At 46.4% G+C, this 25,005-nt stretch overlaps 1 protein-coding gene across 2 annotated transcripts in view; it reads right to left on the reverse strand.

Annotated features, from left to right (window-relative positions):
• PITPNM1 (phosphatidylinositol transfer protein membrane associated 1) overlaps window positions 1-25,005 on the reverse strand; it is a 318,418-nt gene that overhangs the window by 29,526 nt on the left and 263,887 nt on the right. For both annotated transcript variants that reach the window (XM_078659290.1, XM_078659289.1), the window contains exons 17-19: window positions 3,394-3,542; window positions 1,246-1,356; window positions 1,049-1,165 (exon numbers count right to left, since the gene is read on the reverse strand). In XM_078659290.1, the coding sequence (XP_078515416.1) occupies window positions 1,049-1,165; window positions 1,246-1,356; window positions 3,394-3,542 (377 nt within the window). The remainder of the gene's footprint in view (window positions 1-1,048; window positions 1,166-1,245; window positions 1,357-3,393; window positions 3,543-25,005) is intronic.

Raw genomic sequence — 25,005 nt, forward strand, 5'->3', positions numbered from 1 at the left:
GAGGACAGACTGTGGATGAAGGCAGAAGAGAGCAGATTATGGGTGGATGATGCAAGATGACTGGCTTGATACAAGAGGGAAGACTGGATGAAGGTAGAAAAGGACAGATTGTGGGATGATGATGCAAGATGGTTGACTGGAGGATGATGCAAGAGGGCAGAATGGAAGAGGACAGATTGTGGGAGGATGAAGCAAGATAGCTGACTGGAGGATGATGTAGAGGACAGACTTTGGATAAAGGCGAAAGAGGTCAGATTGTGGGATGATGATGCAAGATGGCTCACTTGATGCAAGAGGGAAGTCTGGATGAAGGTAGAAAAGGGAAGATTGTGGGATGATGATGCAAGATGGTAGACTAGAGGGTGATGCAAGAGGGCAGACTGTGAAACAGGGCAGATTGTGGGAGGACGATGCAAGATGGCTGACTGGAGGTCGATGTCAGAGATCGGACCATGGAATGCAGCATAAGAACACTAACTATATAGTGTTTGTATGTGAGGTGGCTGGGGAGGGGTTGCAATGGCACAAAGTGTTGTGGCTGGAATACAGTAAATGACATTAGGGCAAGTGTAGAAACCCTTGATATGAAGTTGGGTACAAAAGCACGGTCTGTGCGGAGTCACTGACCGAGAGACACCGTGTCGGGGCGGCTAACTATGGGGGTTTATGAAGAGTAGCAGAGTTGTACAGACTTTGGGTGATTGTGCAAGAACCTTTACTGTAGTGGTTGTATATGGGTTGTGGGGGATGAAACAAGAACACTTTCTGGGGGGGGGGGATGTGTATAACACCTGGCTGTAGCGAATGATGTAAGAATGTGAACATTGTGGGGGTCAGTGTACAAGGGTTGGTCGTAGAGCATGATGCAGGACTGCTTCTTGACAGAGCTACGTCTTGGCACTTATGGACATGGTATAGTAGTGTTCATTGTGATGGCACTGCCAGAGGATGGTGTAGTAGTCCCCATTATGGAGTATTGTGCTAGTATAGAAAGACCTGCTGCAGGGGATGGTGCAAGATCTCCACATGAGCTCCTCCCCAAAATCACCTTCTCTCCAGTCAGAGTGACCACGTCCAGCGGTCCATACATGAAGCGTCCAGTCAGAAGCTGTGGTCGTCCCTCAAGAACAATGACGTCACTCGAGCGGTGATTGGATGTCACATTCTGCAATGAGAGGGGACGTCAGACCAGAACCACCAGCAAAGGTGTTGGGTAGGTTGTGCAGGTGCGACGCGTGCACTTACCCGTATCTTCACCAGAGTCCGCTTACGCTGCCATCGCTCACGCGGGATGGAAGGGCTGTAGACTGAAGTCTCCTCACACTCTGGCAGAGCCAATGTCTCCTTCACCATCACCTGTAGGTACATAATGACGCTTGCACAATAACATCACGTCACATGATACTCAAAAAGAAAGGTGGGAAAAACAGAGGATGGGAAAGATAGTCATAACTACCCAGCCAGCTGGCAACTATAGATGCAATAAAAAAATTAGAGCTGCTCACCTGAAGAGTAACATGTGCAAACATACAGGGGAGCCTCCCTCTATTCACACCACCTGTGCACCATCACCAAAACTGCCAAGAGGGTGTGTGGGCACCCCAAGCCGTACACTCACCAAGGTTCTCGGGCATGCCTCAACCTTTTTGCCTCTACAGTTGCTGATCTTTCGCCATCTCTGTCGGAATGGTGAGCAGGTCCTAGAGAGTGGTGGGCGCTAAGGATTAAAATGACCAGTCCCTAGAACCAGGCACAAAAGTCGCTGCGGTGATCTGCACCAATGACCTGGCCCTAGTTCTACCACCACTGGCCCAGTCCAGCTGCCCTTTCTCCATGTGATAGGGCTGGGAATGTACCCGTGGGCTAAATCTGAATGCCTTGAAAATTCAACTGCCTTTGAATACAAAAATAAAATATAATGTTTCATGTATGATTATTTATCCCACTAACTATGTGTAAAGTAATATGTAAATATGTTATGCAATGCACCAACCTATTTAATGTAATGCAATACACACCTTAATCTCACAACCAACAGAACCCAGGAGGCCGCCCTCATGCGCTCTTCGAGGCACAGTTTGGCATCAGACCCATCCAGTTGGCAAAGTAATGCTGCACCATCAACACATTTCACTCACCACAAATCATCACTGGCAGAGCTAAGACACACAGATCTCCCAACACCCTCACCCCCCCCACACCACCAACCACCAGTGCATGGCCTACTAACTACATGGCCCAATCCAACTGGCTGGATTATGGGAAACCGTGGACCATCGCGGAATGAGACATACAGCAATGTCCACGCACCTGTAAGCAAATGACACTCCAAAAGCCACTTACTGCCTCTGAGGCAGTTTCTGAATTCAATATTAATTATTATTATTACACGGATCAAACACAATGAATGCAGATCATCATGACCTCAATTTAGACAAACCCCAGAACAGGTCAAAATGCACATAGAATTCCAAGTGCCCTGCAAGGACATACAGAAGAAAGAGGTCAGTTGATCACATGCTGGTAGGTGGAGGCGGAGCTAGGCAGAGACCAAGATGGCCGCCACCTGCTAGAACTGCAAATCATCACCAATGCATGGACACAGATGGTCTGTTTGGGGCACCCTTATTGCCATGGCGAACCGCACCCTGGGTGCCATACTCCCTGAATCTGACCTGAGTGATAGGAGGTATCCATATGGGGCACTGATGAACCCTCCATCCGACACGGGACCTGTAATATTCACTGGGGCATAGGATCCTCAGACCTATTCACACGAACCGACGTCTGCTATGTGAGCTGAACTCTCGATAGCCACCTTCACAGTCACTCCAGATCTGTAGAGGTTTGTAGTGGAAGGGCTTGGGTATGAGAATTGCCACACCAGCTATCGCAGGTGCCCACTGGACTGTTGACACTGCTCATTGACTTTGGCAACGCCCCAGTCAGAGGGAGGGGACTGGAACCTTGCACCTTACCCCATTCAGAATAGGTCAGGAAATACTGCCAAATACAAAGGCAACAACAGCATTAAAGGTGGACCTGATGGATGACCATGGCCCGGAGACATTCGTCACCCTACAGACATAAACTATGCCTTTCTCTCCTGTCCTCGAGGTACTTCTTCTCACCCCGGTCCTTTTGTGATATCCATGCATAGGGGCTCACTGATCATTTGCTAGTACGATTACTTTTTGATTTGGGACAAGTAACCTCACAACCGCACACTGGTGCATGAAAGGTAATGCATATCAACCCCCTCACAATAAAGAGACCTTTAAGTACCACATTAGCGTTTATGTCCAACTTTGGCACTGACAAACACGCGAATGCGAGTTCAGATATCCAGCCCTCTTACCAAAACACGGTACTCCGACATCAAGGGCTTCGTACCTGCCGTAAGATGAAGGCCACCACGTCCGTGGACTCCCAGTAGCTAGCGTGGAAGAGATGAGGCAGCGTCACGGTGGGAAATGCAGTAAGGGCGTCTGGGCAGTAGAGTGTGTAGTCAATCCGCTTTGTCCCCCACCATCTTTCAAGAACTGGAAGACAAAGAGTGATCATGAAACCTACTAGGGATCTGTGGATCAGCGGTCATTAATACAGGTGTCGTGAAGGCGCATGTATGAGGGCAGCTGCCCGTAGAGGAGTGGACGTCACCATCTCCACTGGTTAGCTGCAGCAATATTTTTTCTCTAATACATACATTTTGATTTTTTTTTTAATCCAACCATTTTCCTTGTGACTGAAGTCCCATCAAAATATCTCTGAAGTGGTTTTTAGTTGTGGATGGACAGGGCAGCAGGTGCTACACTTGATGTGGACAACAGCTACAGAGCGATCAGAGCAGTATTAAAATAAGAGGCTTGGGCGCCACCCAAATGTCGGTCTTCCTTCCTACATGTTTTGATTGAGCAAAAGGCGTGTGTTTGCACTGAAAAAGAGTGCTTGTACCGCATTTCTTGCCTTCTGAGAAATCTTATGAGCAAGACGGTAGGCTTGAGAGGATTATGGTGGTAAGCCATTGATCAAAGCTAAACTGTGTTTATTAATATTACAACTAAGGCAGTAGGCCTGACTTAATTATTGTGAAAGCATATATTAAAGCCAATTTTGGTGGATTGCTACTACACTATGTTGAAGCAGTAAACAGGTATTTCATTACCGGGAATCTCCCAAATGTACATATTAGGGAGGACTTTGGTGTTGCATGCCCCTCTCAAGAACCCTGGTTTTAATCCTTGCTGCAGGCTCTTAGGAGTGGCTGTATATTATTTTACCAAATGCAATTTTGTACATTTTTTATATTTTTATGATAGTATGCCTGATGGCTGCCTTGATAAAGGCTGAAGGCCTGATTGATTAATTGGAAAACAGTATGTCAAATGCCAAAGATCTGATGAATAAGACAAGCCATTACTGATTTATTGCAAACTGCTGATCTTAAAGCAAACATGCTTTTAGCATGTAATATAAGTATACTGTGCATAAACTGCACTATACCATCCTAAAATGGCTGCCCAGCGCTATGCTATTAAAAAAAACATTTTAAATATATATATATTTTATTGCACGTATGTGACAGTGATGAAGCAAAGCTTTGCATATTTTGCGGCTTGCCGAAGTCAAGAACCTCGTTTATGTGTAATACGGTAACAAGTGTATGTTCTACTAACATTTATGTGTAGTTTAGATAAGGATCGTGAAGCTTGCACATGTGTTTTACTAAAATAATTTACTCGAGTCATCTAAAATGGCCGCCGCTTGTATTTAGTTACTGCGCATGCGTCAGCTACACTCACGTGTCCTGACGCGTCTGCAGAAGTGGAGGGAAAGTTATGCGCATGCGTAATTCATAGCTGTGCTTATCATGTGGTACTGCTCGTGCCACTGCTCTTGTGACTGTGTCAAATGTAGCTAACATTTAAATGCAATAGTTTTTATTTCTTGATGATGAGTCAAAAGTACAAATCCTGTGATGTGTTTTCATAATGACATTATTATGTATTAATTTGTTTTTCGCTTACTTTTTATGTACCGCGGGGAATGGGGTTTGTCTGTGCCGGGAACCATCTTGGAGGTCTCTTCTGCGCCTGCGCGACTTGCCGAGGCCTAAACAGACCTTGACTGATGGAACGCAGCCAGTTGGCAGTGATGAGCAAGATGCTCCTGAGAACGACCCGAAAACTCGGCTGAACCAATCATATGTGCTCACAGAGCAACAATGTTAAAGTTGCCATTGTATTTCTGCACCAGTTCTCATGAGAACCCCAATCTAGTTAGGCGGTACCCTATTATGCAAATGTAGGCTTGAAGCGCTATGTCGTGATTGGTGTGTTACCCAAATCCTACCTTAGGACCAATCGAAATTAAGGGATTCTGACACTTTGCAACATTGGGGGGTGGTACGCTGTCCCCAAACTGTATATCTACCCTGGGTTCCCCTGGGGAGCCGTCCGACTTGTCTGGTTTAGCTGACCTGTCACTGACCCAACGCACTCAATAGGTGACTGAAGATACAGAGAGCTGCGGAGCACTCTGTCCGAATTTGACCATAGACTGAGGTTCTACTGAACCTTAAAGTGCTGACGAAGCACTTTACTGGGAGTTCGCTGACCCAATCGGGGTCTTGATCGATAACTGCAGAGCGGGTGGAGCGCAGGCGTTGCTTCCAAACTGCGGGTGCGGTCCTGTCCTGAGCGGTCCTGTCCTGAGGGTTTGCTGTCCTGTCCTGAGGGTCCTGTCCTGATTCCTATTCCGAGGGTATCCTGTCCTGTCCTGGGTGTCCATTCTGCACCTGCTGTCCTTTGAGGGGTATCCTTCCTTGAGCATTTCCTGTCCTTAACTGACCCGTGGCCAGGGTTTGGTTTCCACACCATTCTAGGTAAATATTGCTCTGAAACTCTTAAATCTTGCACCTTCTGAATTTCTAACTTTTGCTTTAATAAAGTTCATCATTGCATATGTTATATTTTCCATGCCTTTCCGCAACTATTGAAAGTCAATTACATATTTTTCATAAGTTTGTTCCTATGTCTTCTCATTTGATAGAGATTATATTTTGCATTGCAGTTTGTAATTTTCTGATTTGGTCTAGAATTGCCTAGATTGTTCAAAGGCCCATTCACCTTAAGTGAAGCGTGTTACTCTTTATAGGCCCTCCTATAGATATCCATGCATAAACTGTCCATGCTTAAACATTTCTGAGTTTTTATAGTATTTTTCCCATCTACATACCATATTACATTTGAATGATTACCCTGTCATTATTTCTTCATGCCTATATAATTTACGTTATCTTGGTTATTGATTGCTTTATTTTACTGTACCTCATGCAAGAAAATAATGAACTTTAGATAAACATTTTAAAACTTCCAGTTGTCCGTGGTCATTTCAATAGTATTTTGAATGTTATTGGTTGGGTTTGTATTTTGCTGCCTTTTCTTTACAGCTAGCTCCCTGATTCATTGTGGTCATTAGGTACCCGCATCGGTGGATGGTAAGTCGGGTGCATTGAAAATTATTAGTAGGGAGAACACACACAAATTGGTAGAGCTCGTGAAGTCACCTGATCGATGTATATGGTGATTTGAAAGTATATGGGCCCTGAAGCCGGAAAACGGCGAAAACTATTGGTCGGGTGGCCTCGCGCGCTCTATCAGTTTTTCTGGTAGCTAGAGGATGGTTAGGGACTAGTTGAGAGTAAGGCAGGGATTAGTTGGACTAGTTGAGTCGGAAGCTGCTAGTATATTGATGCTGCTAGAAGAGCGGCTGTTCTAAGAGACCTGATCATTCTCTTGTGAATACGCTGCTGAAACTCATGAATTTTTGTATTGTATTGTTATTATTCTTGTTCTTATATTGCTATATGTACTAATCCATGCATTTGTAAACCGTATCGTTTCATGTTGTCCGAACTCCCCGGGGAATTGAAAGGGCAAGTGGTGAATAGAATCCATTGTCCTGAGGTCACAGGCTCGAGGAAAGTTAGGTGCAGGTTAGGATAACCGGGAAGCACTAACTAGGGTTTTTCTGAATACATGTGTGAATAAATGACAGTAACGGGGTTCATTGGCAAAATTCCCATAGTGGCGTAACCTAGTAAGGGTCACATCGGAAGAGTAGCAGGTTCCTCGGAGCTAACGTGAAAGCAGAGGGGTCCGCTGAGAAACCTTAAACTCGGAATATATCCCGGAAAGAAGTGGATGAGTTTAGGGGAATAACAGGTTCACCGATGCTAGAGTGAAGGGTAGGCGGAAGAGATCTGCCCGCAGCGAGTGAAAAGTAAATGGAAGTAGTTTACTTGCAGTAAAACAATTCTTTCTCTGTCTAGACACTTGAGCACTGTGGCGAATGTGTATTTGTTGTAAAATAACCAAGCACTGAGCACTTTAAAAGAAAGAAAGTTTCCGTTACCTTGTGAAGGGAGGGAGTCAGTCGCGAAGCGCCTCTGACGTCACTCTGTGCCGCGCTGGGATTGGTAGAAGCAGCGGGCGGGTAGCGGAGCTGGAATTGTAAAGGAGGGGTGAGCGCCGGAGCGTGGGAACTGTCTCACGAAGGGGCCGCGCACCCATTGGCGGAGCTTATTTAGTGTCGCGCACCCATTGGTTGCACGAATTTCTGAAGCGCGTTCTGATTGGAGGTAGTTTGTAAACAAAGTTTAGCGCAGAAGTCGTATGTGGCACTCGCAGACTACAGGAACTCGACCTGATCCAAGGCACCTAGGGTTTGAAAGGGATCAGTGGAAGACTAATAGATACGATATTATGTACGGAACCAAGAGAAAAATGTCCCTTGTAAGTAAAGTGAAAAATTATTTTAAAACGGACAAACCGATTAAATCTAGGGAAGGTGTTCTTGTCCCACCACCTAATACTCCTGCCTCATTTATGATGTTTGACCGAGGGTACAATACCTGTGTGTGGTTGGAGAATTGGGTGAAGTACACAAAAGATGACGGAGTATTGGCCTTTCCGTTAGATGGTACTTTCAATGGAAGGATCTTATTTAATTTAAGAACCCGAATGAATGAACTGCATCCCAGGCCAAGACTAACGCAGTATGAGGCATTAGAGGAATGGGAGATTGAGGCTTTTGAAAGAGAAAGACCCCGAATGGACAAGGGTTTGACCAAGTGGTACCCCAGGCAGAAACAGGAGTCCAGGGATAAAAGGATGAAACAGTGGAGGCAGAGCATGATTGTTGAGGGTCTGTTTCCCATGATGCCGGCATGTCATAACGTTGGAGCAGGTGAGAAAAGCACCGAAAAGTGTAAACATTGGGGGGGTCCGGGGGAATCAGATGATGAATTGCTAGATGACATTTGTACCAGAAGTCCGCCACCTTATAATGAGGGAACCCGACCTTCCAGTGTAGGAGATGCTCCCCGGCGCCACTTCCTCAAGGAAGAAGACAGATTCTTAGGACTGGGAGGGGGTGGTCAAGTATTGCCCTATCCTGAGAAACCCGAACCGGCGGAAACAAGGGATATATATCCCAAAGTGCCCGCAAGCCAGGAAGAAAAATATTCAAGTACGAAAGTTTTTTTCCCCAGACCCTTGTATGAAAGCGAAGAGAAACCATCAAATTCAGGACTGCCTTTTGTTCAACCTCCATATGGGGAAGAACGCAGGTCCTTTAACACTGGAACTTTATTTCCGAAACCAAATTATGGTGGGGGACCAAGTGAAACGCATCCTACTGCCCCGAGTTTTACTCCTCCCTTGACCCCACAGATATTACAGGACACGACTTTAAGAAGGATACTAGTGGAAAAAGAGCAAGAGGCTCTAGCTAGACAAAGGACAGAAATAATTCAGAAAATCTCCCAGTTAAATACCAGTCCTGAGGCATTGACTATTCCAGTAACTATTGGACCGGTGGTCCCGTTATACGGAAATGGTCAGGGAAATCCGATTACTCCAGTTATGACCCCAGTCATGGCAACCCCGAGACAGGAACCGATAATCATAGATGATCATTCCAGTGAGTGCGAGTCTGAAGTTGCGTTCTTGGACTTGCCAAACAAACCGACCGGAAAGGGAATGCAGCAGAGGTATAACCCTTTTAATGCGAAAGAGATTAAATTAGAATCAGCAACAGGTACTAGGAATGTCTCTCTGGTAACTCCAGATGAAATTGAGAGTTGGAGTCGTGAATTAGAGAAACAGACTCCGCAAACGAAACCTTTAGACCTCTACAAACTGAGGGTAGAAATAGAAGAATTAATGGCAGGAAATGTGGGGTTGGATCGATTGAACACTTACTCTGAAGAAGAATTGTCGTTCATATGTAAAAGCTTTACAAGGAACACCAGAGTGCTCCACGAAAAACTGAGCGAAACAGCAGTTAGTATGGGGGTAGATATCTCAAAATCCAAGCCCTTACAGAAACCGTACAGAGCAGACTTCTCAGACAAAGATATAGAGCACCTGAATGTGGCGGGGAAAAAGCTGCAGATTAAAGAATTAATGGGGGACTGCAGAAATGGGGAGATGTGGAAAGATGGAGAAGCAGGTGGGCGAAAAAGAGGGAAGAGGTTCGCTCCCGACAAGTGACTCCTGAATTTACTTTAAGGGAGGTAGAAAAACCTGAGCAGTTATGCCCCATGCGCGAAGTTCCAGGAGGGAAATATGTGCATGTCCCCTGGTCTAGGCAGGATATTGTGTCCTTCACGAACGATTTTCCAAAATTACGAGAGAAGCCAGTTGACTGGTACAGGCAGGTGGAGAGGTTCGTGAAGGTACAGAAATGTCTGTGGAAAGACCTGGATGGGTTTTTCGACATTGTGGTTCCAGTAGATTTATGGACCCAGTGTAAAATAGCCATAGACTGGCCCAGTGAGGAGTACCCAAGAAATAAGGAAACAGGGGAACCATCAAAGGATGTCATGCGAAAATATGAGCAGGTAATTCAGCATTTGAAAGAAAAGGTGCCCGCAAAGGAGACGGATTGGACAAAAATAGATAGAACAACACAGGAAAGGGACGAGACAGTGCACTCCTTCTATGAGAGGTTATTGCAGGTATTTAAAACATACAGTGGTATTGATAACATCGATTTGAAGGACATGACGCACTTTATTTACAGGTTTGTAAATGGTTTAAGACCTGAAATTTGCCAGTGGATAAAAGATAATAAAATCTGCTGGCATACAAAGAAAATGGATGAGGTCCTGCGGTACGCTAAGTACTGCGAGGACGAGATGGCAGAAAAGAAAAAGGCCCTTAAGGAAAAGGTGATGTGGGCTCAGGTGAAGCTCGCAGAACAGCAGGAAAAACAATTGAGTAACATGGTTAAAAATGCTGAGAACAAAAGTCCTGGGGGAGGGGGTGGAGGAAAGCCCCGGCCAAAATTTAGCAGGGAAGAGGCTATGAAGAAATTTCCCTGCCATCAGTGCGGCGAAATTGGACACTGGCGTAACGAGTGTCCTCAATTAATGAATGATAATGCAAATACTCCTGATTTAAATCCACAGACGCAGAAAGAAAGGCCAAGAAAGACTCAACCCCAGGTAAAAACAGTTCAGGTGCCTCGAGCACCCAAGCAGGTATACAGGGGAAAGCAAGCAGAGGGTGAGGAGATAGAAGTTTGGGAAAGCGGTGAGAACAGAAATACAGCAACTTCGCAGTATCTGCTAAATGATACCTTCCTTTGTAATGATCAGGACTGACGGGGCCTGAGAGGGGAGGACGAGGAGTGCGTACTTGGCGCTTCCTTGCCGGTAGACCAGTCTGGACCATACATTGAAGGAAAGGTAGACGGAAATGATGTCACCTTTCTGTTGGACACTGGCGCTACCCGTTCTACTGTAAGAACAGTGGACGTTCCAAACCTACCCCTCTCGGGAGAAAATATCCAAGTAGTGGGTGTATCTAATCAATTGATTAGTACTCCTGTTACCGAACCAATGGAGATTTCAATTGGAAATTTTAAACAGATGCATAGATTTGTCGTCTGGGACACCAGTCCAGTGAATTTACTGGGTCGTGATTTGCTGTGCAAAATGAACTGTACCATCTTTTGCACACCAAAGGGTGTTGAAATACAGACTCCAGATGAAGATGGCATTTATAAACTATTGTTACTTAGACCTGACTCAGAAATTAAAAGATTGACCCTGCAGGACTTGCCCCAAGAACTCCAGGAAGCAGTAAAGCCAGAGGTGTGGGATTTCACTGGGAAGGATGTGGGGTTGATGAAAGATGTGGATCCCATACAGATAGCCATCAAGGACAATGCAGTATATCCTAACACTAGGCCCTACCGAATGAATGCTGAAGTGAAAGCAGGTGTCACTTTGGAAATTCAAAAATTATTAGAAGGAGACATCATACAGGAAGTAATGAGCAGCCCATGCAACTCACCGATTATGGGCATCAAGAAGCCTAGCGGCAAGTATAGGGTAGTGCAAGACCTGAGAAAGGTAAACAAAATTGTAGTTCCTTGCTGCCCTATTGTCCCGAACCCTGCAGTGATTCTGTACCAGATTCCTTGGGATGCTGAGTGGTTCACTGTGATTGATTTGTGTCATGCATTCTTTTCGATACCCCTGCACCCCGACAGCAAATTTCTTTTCTCTTTTGCCTTCGAGGGTCACGTGTATTGTTGGAACCGGGTCCCTCAAGGGTATACAGAGAGCCCCTCTATCTTTAATCAGATCTTGAAAAAATGTCTAGAGACTTTGATCTTACCTGGGAACTCTGTGTTAGTGCAGTACATAGACGACCTTCTACTGGCGTCTAAAAGTCATAGGGACTGTGTAGTTGACACCATTGCCCTCCTAAATCATCTGTGTGAGAAAGGGCATAAAGTGGCCCCTGACAAACTACAGTTCTGTGCGAAATCAGTGAAATATCTAGGACACCAGATAGAAAAGGGTGTCAGAAAAGTCACATCAGAAAGAGTGAGAATAATTCAAAAGATGCAGTTGCCCCGTACTCAAAAAGATGTCAGAATGTTCCTGGGTGTACTAGGCTACTGTAGGCAGTGGATTCTGGGATTTGCAGCCTTAGCCAGGCCTTTGATAAAAATGACCACGAGAGGAATGCCAGATATTGTAGAGTGGGACGATGAAAGCCTAATGGCTTTCACAAGACTGAAAAACTGTCTGTGTACAGCCCCTGCGCTGGGAATGCCTGATTATTCCAAAGAATTTGCCTTATTCTGTGACACTCGCGATAATTGCGCATTGTCAGTCCTGACTCAAGAACATGGCACGACCAGAAGGCCTGTGGCCTATTTCTCTGCCACTTTGGACCCAGTAGCTGCTGGGTTACCAGGCTGTCTGAAAGCAGTAGCTGCTACTTGTGCAAGTTTGGAACAGAGCGAGTCCATTGTCATGGGACATCCTGTGACTGTGTATGTTTCGCATGGAGTAGTAATTCTATTGACCAGAACTAAAACGCAGTATCTCACCCCTAGTCGGCTGACTAAATACGAGAGGATTCTTGTGGGTGCAGCAAATGTAAGCATTGTCAGGTGCGGTATTCTGAACCCTGCCACTTTGCTCCCCGACCCCTTGGAAATGGAAGGTGGGGATGATGATGAACATGACTGCATTGACCTGACAGAGTTCAGTACTAAACCACGCCCAGACATAAAAGAAACGCCATTGCCTGAACATGATAAAGAACTATTTGTGGATGGTTCCTGTCTAAGACATGAACTAGGAGGCCTGAGTGCTGCTTATGCAGTAGTCTCTTTTACAAAAATTGAAGAAGCAGGTTACCTATATAGCATCAAGTCTGCACAAGTAGCCGAATTGATTGCTATGATAAAAGCTTGCAAAATTGGGAAGGACTTACGCATAACAGTGTATACTGACAGTCAGTACTGTTATGGAGTTGTGCATGACTTTGGCCAATTATGGCTACAGAGGGAATTCATGACTTCCTCAGGTACTCCCATTCGGAATGCAAAGGTTGTTCATGACCTTTTAGAGGCCATCCAGTTGCCCAAAGAACTGGCAGTGGTAAAATGTGCTGCTCATAAAAAGAGCATGGACAAAGTATCACTGGGAAACGATTATGCTGATCGAGTGGCCCAATGGTGCGCCAAAGATCGGTATATTGTAAATCCAAAACGAGGGGGACCAGGAACCAGCTGCCAGCTTCAGGTGTTTGAGGAAGTGCCTACTTGGGATGAAGTGAGAGAGTGGCAGGAATCGGCTCCTTGGCAAGAAAGAGAGAAATGGAAGGAGGATGGGTGTAGACCGAGACGTGTGGATGGTGTGATTTTGGGCCCAACTGGTATGCCTGTGTTACCCCGACACTTGCTTGGCACAATGGCAAGATTAATACACGAAGGATCACACATTGGTAGGGATGCCATGATTCTGGTATTTCAACAGACTTGGTACAGTAAAAAGTTCAGGAAGGTAGCAGAGTCCCTCTGCCAGAGGTGCCTGTCATGTCAACAGATGAACCCAGGCAAGAGGACAATGGTTGAACTGAGCAAAATTGGGAGATCAGGGGGTCCCTTTATAAAAATACAGACTGATTTCATCACCATGCCCCGTTGTGAAGGAAAGCGATATGTCCTTGTCATTGTGTGCGTATTCTCGAAATGGGTAGAAGCTTACCCTACTCCCAAAAGTGACGCACTGACAGTAGCGAAGTGTTTACTAAAAGAACTGATACCTAGATTCGGAATACCATACATTATTGAATCAGATAAGGGTGGACATTTCCAGAATGAAATACTGGCTGAACTCTGTAAGGCCTTTGGAATAAGGCAGAAACTGCATTGTGCATACCACCCAGAGGCTTCTGGAATAGTGGAACAAGTAAATGGAACTATCAAAAACAGGCTAGCAAAGCTGACAAATGCTACTGGCATGACCTGGGTGAAGGCCCTGCCCCTGGTCCTGATGGGACTGAGAAGTGTTCCTGACCGCAAGACAGGCCTAAGTCCCCATGAAATCATTATGGGAAGAGTAATGAGACAAGCATGGGTGCCAGGAAGCAAACTGTTGAGTATTACTGATGATTTGGTGCTTGAATACTGCAGAAGATTGGGTGACCAAGTGCGTTCTATCTCTCGCCAGATTGGAGACGACGGCATCCTCAATCCAACGACTCCTCTCCACAGCCTGGTTCCAGGAGACTGGGTCAAAATAAAGAAGCACACTCGATCAAGCTGTCTGGCACCAAGGTGGGGAAAGAAACGCCAAGTAATCCTGGTAACAACCACTGCAGTGAAGGTCGCAGGTGTTCCCCAGTGGATCCACGCTGGACACACCCAGAAGGTATTACCAGACAAAGAATTTGCAGAAGAAGGGCAACCAGCAGAGGACCCTGCAGGAGCCAGTCCAGAAGCAGCTGACAACGAGCAGCCCAGCACCAGTCAGGCTACAGGAACAGCAGACGTTGGCCCAGGAGTAGTTGACTACGAACTGCCAAGAATCCAGCCTGCTGAAGAGGTCCAGGAAACTGAGCCAGGAGTAGCTGAAGACGAGCTGCCAAGCATATGGCCAGAAGAATGGATACCGATGATTGATCTGACCGAAGATCCCATCAGAACAAGAGAACGACTGTGTGAAGGTAGAGAGTGGATTAGCCAGGAAAAGCAAGGCACAGGCGAAGAACCTCAGCCGCTTGAGATTCACATCAAAACTGAGGAAGGAGAAGGTCAGACAGGGACAGAACAGGTGTTCGATACACCACCGCTAACACCTGATGCAGATAAGGGAGAGACTAGAAATAGAGTGATAGTTCGAGCAGAAGAAAATCAAGAGATCGAAGTGCTTGAACAGGATCAGAGAGGGTTAGAAGAACGGGTTCAGGAAACAGAAACAGAAACAGAGACAATCAAAAGCCAAAAACGAAATATTCCTGAACAAGGCCAGATTAGCAACCAGGCAGAAGAATTTGATGCTAGCCCTGGAACTAGCCAGATAGGGGAAGTAGAAGAAGAAAGTGGAGAAGAATTGCCACAAGCTAAAGAGAACAAGAGGATAAGAGAAGAAGGTGAAGTCCAAGTACCAACTAAGAGACTAAAGAAAAGAAACAACCTTGAGCCTAGGTTCATAAAGAGACTAAGGCTAAGGATAAAGACGGTGGAAGAGAAACGTGCAGAAGCAAGGAGAAGTGCACGGATAGCAGAGCAAGAAGAAAACTCTAGCAAAAGAAGGAGTGAACGATTAAAAAGACAAAACAAGAAATACAAGTCTCCTGAATGGACCCTGGTTTTGGAGAACTTGAAGATCTTGATATAACTGACGTGAGCGACGGAGAGCCCGTCCCTGAGTACTCAGCTGAAGAAGAAGACGAACCACCGTGAATTTGCACAAAGTAAGCTAGTTGTGTAAAGCCAAAAAGAGGGGTCGAGAAACTCCTTCTGAGCCAAAATGTCTGATTCAACAGTGAATGGTAGACCTAGTTGCAGCCGTTTTAAGACGTGTTGCAAGGTGTGTATATGTAGTGTAGTAGTACTGATAGTTATCTGGATAGGACTAACAATTTTCATTCCCTTTGCTGTAAGTAAAGATACTAACATTGTCCCTACTGAAGTTGTAAATACTGACAGTGAGGAGCTAACAACACAGAGTGTAGCAAGACATGAAAGAGCCCTGAGACAAACAAAACAAAACTTAGAAGCATCAGATGAGGGAGGACTACATTATCATGGAGTTAAGAACAAGACACACTTAAATGTTTTCGCAAACTTGTTAATACACTATGTAGAGACTATGGAAATTGAAGATTGCTATGTCTGCATGAAGCTACCTACTTCGGTGGCTGAAGGCGTGACATACCATCACCTGCCATTGACATATGGAATCTCCTGTAGCATTTTAGCTAGTTTATTTTACAAAAGGGGACCGTTACAGTACTATTACTCTAACAATGACGTGATTTTTTCTGAACTTCCTATACGTGGGAACTTGAATCCTGTACATACCAAAAGTGACACCATAAGATATATGGGAGACTACTTTCTGACTATAGGTAACATTGACATAGCAGACGCACACAGAGATAACTTGACTTGTTCTTTGCGTGAGCAGGAAAAGATGTTCCTGAACATGGCAGAGAAAAGAAGAATTAAAATTCAAAAGAAGGCTAATGACGAAAGTCAGAAAAAGCCAAAGTGGGCAGAGAACATGGAAGGCACCTCATCTGGTGGAGCGGGTCCTGCTCTGTTGCTGGATTTTGAAAAGAAAGGCAAGCTATGTCTTCACCGCGAGAAGACTAGCTATTATAATAATGTTTTCATTGGTTCCAGTGAATGCGAACATAATTACAAGGTAATTGGAGGTTGGGGTTTCAAAAATGGGTCAGAGCCTGTGTTTCCTGGAATTTATTATATTTGTGGAGACAAGGCTTATTTCAAATTGCCGGATCACTGGTATGGAAGCTGCTACTTTGGTATTGTCTTCCCGAAAATATACCATGTGAATGGGAAAGCTGGAAGCAATGAAGATACTAATGGCTTAGTGCGTAGTAAAAGAGAAAGTATAGGTGAAATTATGGGTAGTATTTTCAGTTCACTGATACCTGGAGTGGGAGTGGTTCTGAACACTCACAGAATTTGCAAATTGTCTACTATAGTAGATGTGCTGTCTACTGAAACAGCTCATGGATTTCTGCTGGTCAATACTGAAATGGTTGCGATCAGATCAATGGTTTTGCAGAATCGACTTGCTCTTGACACCTTATTAGCGAAAGAGGGCGGAGTCTGCCGGATGTTGAAGGCGCAACATTGTTGCACTTATATTCCGCATAAAAGTGTACAGATCAAAAGATATGTGAAAAACATTACTAATTTGGCAAAAGAACTCAAACCACTTGAGGTTGATAGTGCCTGGAAGAGACTGGTAGATGGTCTCTCAAATGTAGGTCATTGGCTTGCTAGCATAGGTAAAAGCTTATTGTTCAAAATTCTGATGCCAATTGGTATTATAGGTCTTATTATACTTTCCATTTTCTTGTGCTGTAAATACCGCAAGCGCACCAAAAAGCACGAGGTAAATGCAAGAGGAGTGAAACGAAGTGTGGATGAGATTGAATTAGAGGAAGTGAATGATCAGATATACAAAAAGGTGAAGACTTCTCACCCTACTAAAACTGAGAGAGAAAAGTTAGAACGGTTGCTGGAAGAGATAGAACTTTATAAAGTGTGAAAGAAAGTTGGCATCTGGTTCCATTATAATTTGTGATGATAGTAAATATCATCAAAGAGGGGATTGATGAAGCAAAGCTTTGCATATTTTGCGGCTTGCCGAAGTCAAGAACCTCGTTTATGTGTAATACGGTAACAAGTGTATGTTCTACTAACATTTATGTGTAGTTTAGATAAGGATCGTGAAGCTTGCACATGTGTTTTACTAAAATAATTTGCTCGAGTCATCTAAAATGGCCGCCGCTTGTATTTAGTTACTGCGCATGCGTCAGCCACACTCACGTGTCCTGACGCGTCTGCAGAAGTGGAGGGAAAGTTATGCGCATGCGTAATTCATAGCTGTGCTTATCATGTGGTACTGCTCGTGCCACTGCTCTTGTGACTGTGTCAAATGTAGCTAACATTTAAATGCAATAGTTTTTATTTCTTGATGATGAGTCAAAAGTACAAATCCTGTGATGTGTTTTCATAATGACATTATTATGTATTAATTTGTTTTTCGCTTACTTTTTATGTACCGCGGGGAATGGGGTTTGTCTGTGCCGGGAACCATCTTGGAGGTCTCTTCTGCGCCTGCGCGACTTGCCGAGGCCTAAACAGACCTTGACTGATGGAACGCAGCCAGTTGGCAGTGATGAGCAAGATGCTCCTGAGAACGACCCGAAAACTCGGCTGAACCAATCATATGTGCTCACAGAGCAACAATGTTAAAGTTGCCATTGTATTTCTGCACCAGTTCTCATGAGAACCCCAATCTAGTTAGGCGGTACCCTATTATGCAAATGTAGGCTTGAAGCGCTATGTCGTGATTGGTGTGTTACCCAAATCCTACCTTAGGACCAATCGAAATTAAGGGATTCTGACACTTTGCAACATTGGGGGGTGGTACGCTGTCCCCAAACTGTATATCTACCCTGGGTTCCCCTGGGGAGCCGTCCGACTTGTCTGGTTTAGCTGACCTGTCACTGACCCAACGCACTCAATAGGTGACTGAAGATACAGAGAGCTGCGGAGCACTCTGTCCGAATTTGACCATAGACTGAGGTTCTACTGAACCTTAAAGTGCTGACGAAGCACTTTACTGGGAGTTCGCTGACCCAATCGGGGTCTTGATCGATAACTGCAGAGCGGGTGGAGCGCAGGCGTTGCTTCCAAACTGCGGGTGCGGTCCTGTCCTGAGCGGTCCTGTCCTGAGGGTTTGCTGTCCTGTCCTGAGGGTCCTGTCCTGATTCCTATTCCGAGGGTATCCTGTCCTGTCCTGGGTGTCCATTCTGCACCTGCTGTCCTTTGAGGGGTATCCTTCCTTGAGGGTTTCCTGTCCTTAACTGACCCGTGGCCAGGGTTTGGTTTCCACACCATTCTAGGTAAATATTGCTCTGAAACTCTTAAATCTTGCACCTTCTGAATTTCTAACTTTTGCTTTAATAAAGTTCATCATTGCATATGTTATATTTTCCATGCCTTTCCGCAACTATTGAAAGTCAATTACATATTTTTCATAAGTTTGTTCCTATGTCTTCTCATTTGATAGAGATTATATTTTGCATTGCAGTTTGTAATTTTCTGATTTGGTCTAGAACTTCATTGCCTAGATTGTTCAAAGGCCCATTCACCTTAAGTGAAGCGTGTTACTCTTTATAGGCCCTCCTATAGATATCCATGCATAAACTGTCCATGCTTAAACATTTCTGAGTTTTTATAGTATTTTTCCCATCTACATACCATATTACATTTGAATGATTACCCTGTCATTATTTCTTCATGCCTATATAATTTACGTTATCTTGGTTATTGATTGCTTTATTTTACTGTACCTCATGCAAGAAAATAATGAACTTTAGATAAACATTTTAAAACTTCCAGTTGTCCGTGGTCATTTCAATAGTATTTTGAATGTTATTGGTTGGGTTTGTATTTTGCTGCCTTTTCTTTACAGCTAGCTCCCTGATTCATTGTGGTCATTAGGTACCCGCATCGGTGGATGGTAAGTCGGGTGCATTGAAAATTATTAGTAGGGAGAACACACACAAATTGGTAGAGCTCGTGAAGTCACCTGATCGATGTATATGGTGATTTGAAAGTATATGGGCCCTGAAGCCGGAAAACGGCGAAAACTATTGGTCGGGTGGCCTCGCGCGCTCTATCAACAGCACGTTTAGGAGGCAGCATTTTGTCTACTTTTTAGTGTTCTTTTAATTTATCTTGCATTTGCTAGTTGTATTCAGGAGGCTGAATGCAAGAGTGAGTGAGTGGATAAATGGACGCACGAATTCAAGGATGAGTGACAGTGCATGAATGATGACTTATTTAGTGTCTGACTTAAGTCATCAGTGACTGAAAAGGGACTTTAAGCTACAAGTCAGACCTATTGGCAGTGCCAATGCTTGTTAAAAAGGTATGGTTTGCATCAATTCTTTTCTTTATAAGGGACCATAGTGAGAGGTCTGGCCTCTGCATAGCTTAACACTCATTGTACCCCAAAAATTGTTTACTAACCATATTCTAATAAAAATAGCCCCACTTGACTTCTGCACGCTTGGTTCCAAATCATCGCACTTCAGTTCTGATAAGATCCATGGTGTCTACGGTTGGATGCCTCCATCCCTTGAAGTTGGGGCCATGCTCTTACTAGAGAATTTCCCATCCGCGTAGGTTCTCATTCATTTCTAGCACCACACTCCAAGAGACTAGCAGAAATGTGACTTGTTGCACCGGCCACTCCCACAAAGCCACAGTCACACGGCACAGCTGTGGAAACTATCACACACCCCCGCCCCCACCAGATTATTGATGTACAAGAGTGTACGGGGTTGTTTGTGGAGAAAACAAGCCAGAATTGCCTCTTTTTTCCCATCGGGCATTACCCCGGTGGGCTGAAGCCGTTGGAGGCCATTTTGTAGGGCAGGGGCCGCTGCGTTCACCTCACTTTCTCCAACTTCCCCAGGTAATTACAACGGGCACAGAGGGCTTCAGGAGAGAGAGGAGACTGAGAGGAAAGAGAGTGAGAAAGAGAGAGAGGGGAAAGAGGGAGAGAGAGGGGAAAGAGAGCGAGCGAGGACGAAGAGTGCAGGGCGGGTTTGAACATTTGTGCCATAGGGCTGCTTTTGGTTCACAGCCTGGCCCCGTTGGAAAGTCACTACCCGGATCTCAGCACCGGTCCCAAGTCTTCAATGGCAGGAAGGTTTAACTCCAACACCTATTTGGGAAGGGGCACATCTGTTGTGTCCGAAGAAGCACAAATGGAGCATTCCCCAGAGTGAGCCCCCATCCCCAGACTTTGGAGAGTCGGAGATCAGTGTGAGCAGCCAAGAGGTGGGGGCAGTGGCCGCCATTTCATGGTTGGGCCAAGAATGGGTACTCTAATCATCCCCAGTCGGCTTCGATGTTCAACTAAATGGATTTGGAGAAACTTTAAAATGCGGCTATTTAAGATTGTCATCTGTTGACGTCTTCCAATCCCTCCTGTAGTGGCAGGACACCCTTACTAGGAGAACACTTGTGCTCTACAAATACATTACTAATTCATTTATTTGGAATGTATGAGGGGCTTGCTTGCATTTTCAGACGCCTCGGCACCCAAGGCCGAAGGCAATTATCTTCAATGGAGGAGGGAAGAGCTTTACCAGACTAGAGTCCAAATTTGTGTACAGTGGATGGAAACAAGGAGGATGTGTCAGTCTGCTGACAGCCCAGGCTTCACCAAGGCTTCTGCAGGGTCTCAAGCATCGGGGCTGAACAGTCGCTCTAGCTGTCTTTGACATCATTCAGGAGAGACCATTGTGTAGGTATGGACAGCAGTGGACATACTGGTCGCCGGAAGGTTGTCATCGGCACAAGGACCTTAGTAAAGTTCTGAGGGGTCACATTAAGACCACATGGCTGGGTCCGGTACTGGTAGTTTTAGTTTCCGACCAGAGGTACTACCTATGTTGCTGTGATGAAACTGTATCTGACAACCCCTCTCCGTCCAACCGTAATTTTCACCTTGAAGGGTATTCACTAGGACGATGAACCCAACCTGAAGAATGCTTTCTCAGTGAAAATTACTGTACGCCAGGTTTGTTTTTCTCTATTTTATTGCCCTTTTTATGTCTTTAGATTAGACCTCAGCTCCCCCTTTATTTTGGGGTGAGCAGGGTGCCCAAGATCCTCTGGGTACCCTTCCTCCTTTTTTTTTTGTGGCCCACCCCTCTTCCTTTCTTTTCTTTACCTGTCCCCCGCCTGTCCCTGTACGAGCTGCCCCCTCTTCATATGCCCCCTATTCATTTTTAGGCAAAGTCGCCGAAAAATTAGTTAACAAAAAGCTGTCGCAATATCTCGAGTCAAACCATCTTCTCAACGACTCGCAGACTGGCTTTAGACCTGGCCAAGGCACAGACACCGCACTCCTTGTGGCAGTGGAAAGAACCAGGGAAATCATCGACTCAGGAGGATCAGTGGCAGTGGTCCTCCTAGACCCAAGTGCGGCCTTTGATACGGTCAGCCACCAGGTTCTAATCCACCGCCTCGGGACTGTGGGAGTTAAGGGCAAAGCCCTGAAGTGGCTCTCGTCCTTTCTCTCCCGACGCTCCTATCAAGTATGGGAAGGCGAAAGCCGCTCCTCTTCCATCCCCCTCCAGTGCGGTGTGCCACAGGGCTCTTCCCTGAGCCCTACATTATTCAACGTTTATATGGCCCCACTGGAGGAACTTGTCTCACCCTTCGGAGTCACCATCGTCAGCTACGCTGACGACACGCAACTGGTGGTCACTCTCTCCCACCCCAAACTCGAGCCCTCCAACCTCCACGACTGCCTTACCAGCGTATACCAGTGGATGAGCGACTCCGCCTTGAAGCTTAATGGCTCCAAGACGGAGATCCTGGTCCTCGGACAAAAAACCACTAACATCCCTTCCAACTTCTGGCCCGCTTGCATGGGCGAACCTCCCACTCCCAAAAAGGAGGTCAAGAGCCTTGGCGTGTGGCTGGAGACCGACCTTACTTTCCGGACCCAGGCCAGAAAGACGGCCGGAACCTGCTACGGGTTACTTAAATCCTGCAGGAAAGTTATCCCTCTCCTACCCTTCCAGTCGCGCCTTATGCTGATCCGGGGCTTAATTCTATCCAGGTTGGATTATAGCAACGCCATCTACCTGGGCGCCCCGGAATCCACCTTCCAAACTCTGCAAAAGGCTCAGAACGCCGCCGCCAGACTCCTAACTAGCACCCCGGCCAGATCATCGGCCAAACCCGCTCTTAGGAAGCTACACTGGCTCCCGATCAAAGAAAGGGTCACTTTCAAGGCCCTCTGCCTGGCCCACAAGGCTCTCCATAACACCGGCCCCCCCATACTAAACAATTGGGTCACCCCCTACAGACCCACGAGAGCGCTCCGCTCAGAGCACGGAAACCTTATCACGATCCCCATGGTAAAAAAGGCCCGTATAGGGGGCCGCCACTTCTCGGTAAACACCGGACTTAAGTGGAACGCACTCCCTCTGAACCTCAGAACAGAGCCTGATCTACTGCGGTTCAGAAAAACCCTCAAAACTCTCCTCTTCCCCTAATCCGGTTTCTTACCTATCCGCTTCCCCCTCCTGAGTAACAAGGTTCTAGCGCTGGGATACCCTCGTGGTGACTACGCGCTTTACAAAACTCTAAAATAAATATGTCCAAAGATGCCCACATTGCCTTCTTGCCCCCTATCACCCATGTCCCTGTAAACACCCCGCACCTGTTTTTCTCACCTCTTCTCATCTGCCTTCTGTCCTGTGCTGCTCCTGGTCTTCAGAGTAGCAGTGCACAGAAATAAATTTTTTTTTTAAAAAGACTATGGCGGCCAGGGGTTCTTTTCCAGCCACTGTCTTGCATCTTCAAACAATGGAAGGCATTTGCTGGCTGGGAAGAGGAGGTGGTGATGATTTGGCCTTTACAGCACCTCGAGACCCTTACGGGTGATTTGCCGCGCTTTACAAATGATTGATTGATAGTGCCTTTCTCTTGGAGAGCCCCATTCATTGCGGGATCGAAAACGCTCTCTTCTTCACTGGTCATGATAACACGGCCAATCACTTGCCTCAGGGAAAGACTCAGACTGGAACATCTTTCCAAAATCTCTCTCAACTCTTGGAATCCGCGTCTATGTGGGAGGACGATACTTTGAGCTTCCAGGAAATGGATATCATCGCCACCGGCTGAGTGTAGACGGATAGAGGTGTCCTTGGGTGCCTGCCCTTTGGTACCCAATGACTAGGAGGAGGCAGAGTCGGAGAAAAGATTCTTACAACCCCCCCGGTGGCTGTTTGATGGACAGGGGTGGTCTCGTGGGAGAGCTGTTTTGGTACCAACCAAGCCAGAGACATCTTAAATCTCCAGCAGGCTCCAGGGTCTTTACGCATTGGACCTCCAAAGCCCGAGACAGAATGGCTTCATAGCCCCTGGTTGGCTTCAGGTCCACTTGGACGCCAGTACTGGCCTCCTGCTGTCTATGTAGGAGTACGGAGCCCCAGATGGACCTCTTGCAGTGAGGGGGCGAGAGAACGAGCTAGAGCAATTGGTGCATGCCTGGAGACAGCAGATGTGCCCAGGGTCACAGTGTGGCCTGGTAGCTAGACTGAGACCACTTGTGTTGGTTTGAGCTGAGGGTCCTGGTCAAGTCCCTGTGGCCTCAGGCTCTGAACTGGAGACTGCTGAGCTGCACTGGGGACACTGGGACCTGCACCAGAAAAGCCAGAAACTGCACCAGTACCTGAGGGGCCACTGAGGTCAACACTGGCCTTCAACTCTGCACTCTGACCATCAGGAAAGGAGTCTGAGCATCGAGGAAAGCAAGAAGTCAGATCTTGCAGAGTGATCCCAAGAATGCAGGGAGGGGTCGGGCAACTCCTGATCCAGATGCTTCTCATCCATGGGGCCCAGAAAAACAGTCTAGCTGCCAAATCCTGCCTGCCACCATGCAGACCAGAGCCCATAAAGAGCCTGGGGGTGGAGGAAGCAGGGAGAGACTGAGACTTGGTAGATGCGCTGCCAATACTTCCAAAGAGCCCTGCAACAGTGCCAGGGACTCCTGTGCCAAGTCTGGCTCTTCAGGAGGTGGGCTGGAAGGGATGGTAGCAGAGTCACATTGTGTGAGCCGGAGAAACATTGCACCAAGGAGTATGTAACCCACGTACCTAAGGGGGCCTCCAGCAGAACTGGAATGGTTGAGCAACCAGAGAGCCCTTCACTTCAGTGGGCAGTGCCGGTTGTATGCATGTGGCATCCTGCCAATATAGGCAACCCTCTCCACGCATTATTAACATAGCAGGCACTGGAATAAATAATCACACAAAAACAGGTTGGTTGGAAAACAGTTTGCTGCAGGTTTATTTCATACAAGGGGTATGCCAAAGTGGTGGGTTAACTTATGGGCGATCCAAGGGCAGGCAGCAGGGACTGACCTAAGCTGCTCTGCCTGCCCGATGAGCCAAACTGCACCGTGTCCAACCCAATCGGTGCTACCATTTATGTGGGGATTCTCCCCCTTAAATACCATGGACCACCACTCCATGACTTTACTGATGCCTTTTTAGGGGCGGAGCGTAGCAAGGACAGTCCCTGGTTGCTCAGGTGTACAGCCGCCCAAAGGACTAGCGGGGCACCGATGTTTATTCAGGGTCCTGCCATAAAGTCTCCTGGGGTTTGGCATGGGGCGCCCCTATTGTGCTCCTGACGAGGGTACCCCTATGTACCAGTCAGCCTCCTGTAACTCCGCCGGAAACATAAATTATTAAGTCAACATGTTCCCTACCCCTCTGCACCCTCCAGCCGGAACGCCGGGTATGCGGTAGGGAGGGAGACGGCGTGGTCAGGAGGGACAAAGAGGAAGGCCAGTGGGCGGGGGCAGGTATAAACACCTCGCCC

Source organism: Lissotriton helveticus, chromosome 1_1 (genome assembly GCF_964261635.1).
Source record: "Lissotriton helveticus chromosome 1_1, aLisHel1.1, whole genome shotgun sequence".
Taxonomy (NCBI): Eukaryota; Metazoa; Chordata; class Amphibia; order Caudata; family Salamandridae; genus Lissotriton; species Lissotriton helveticus.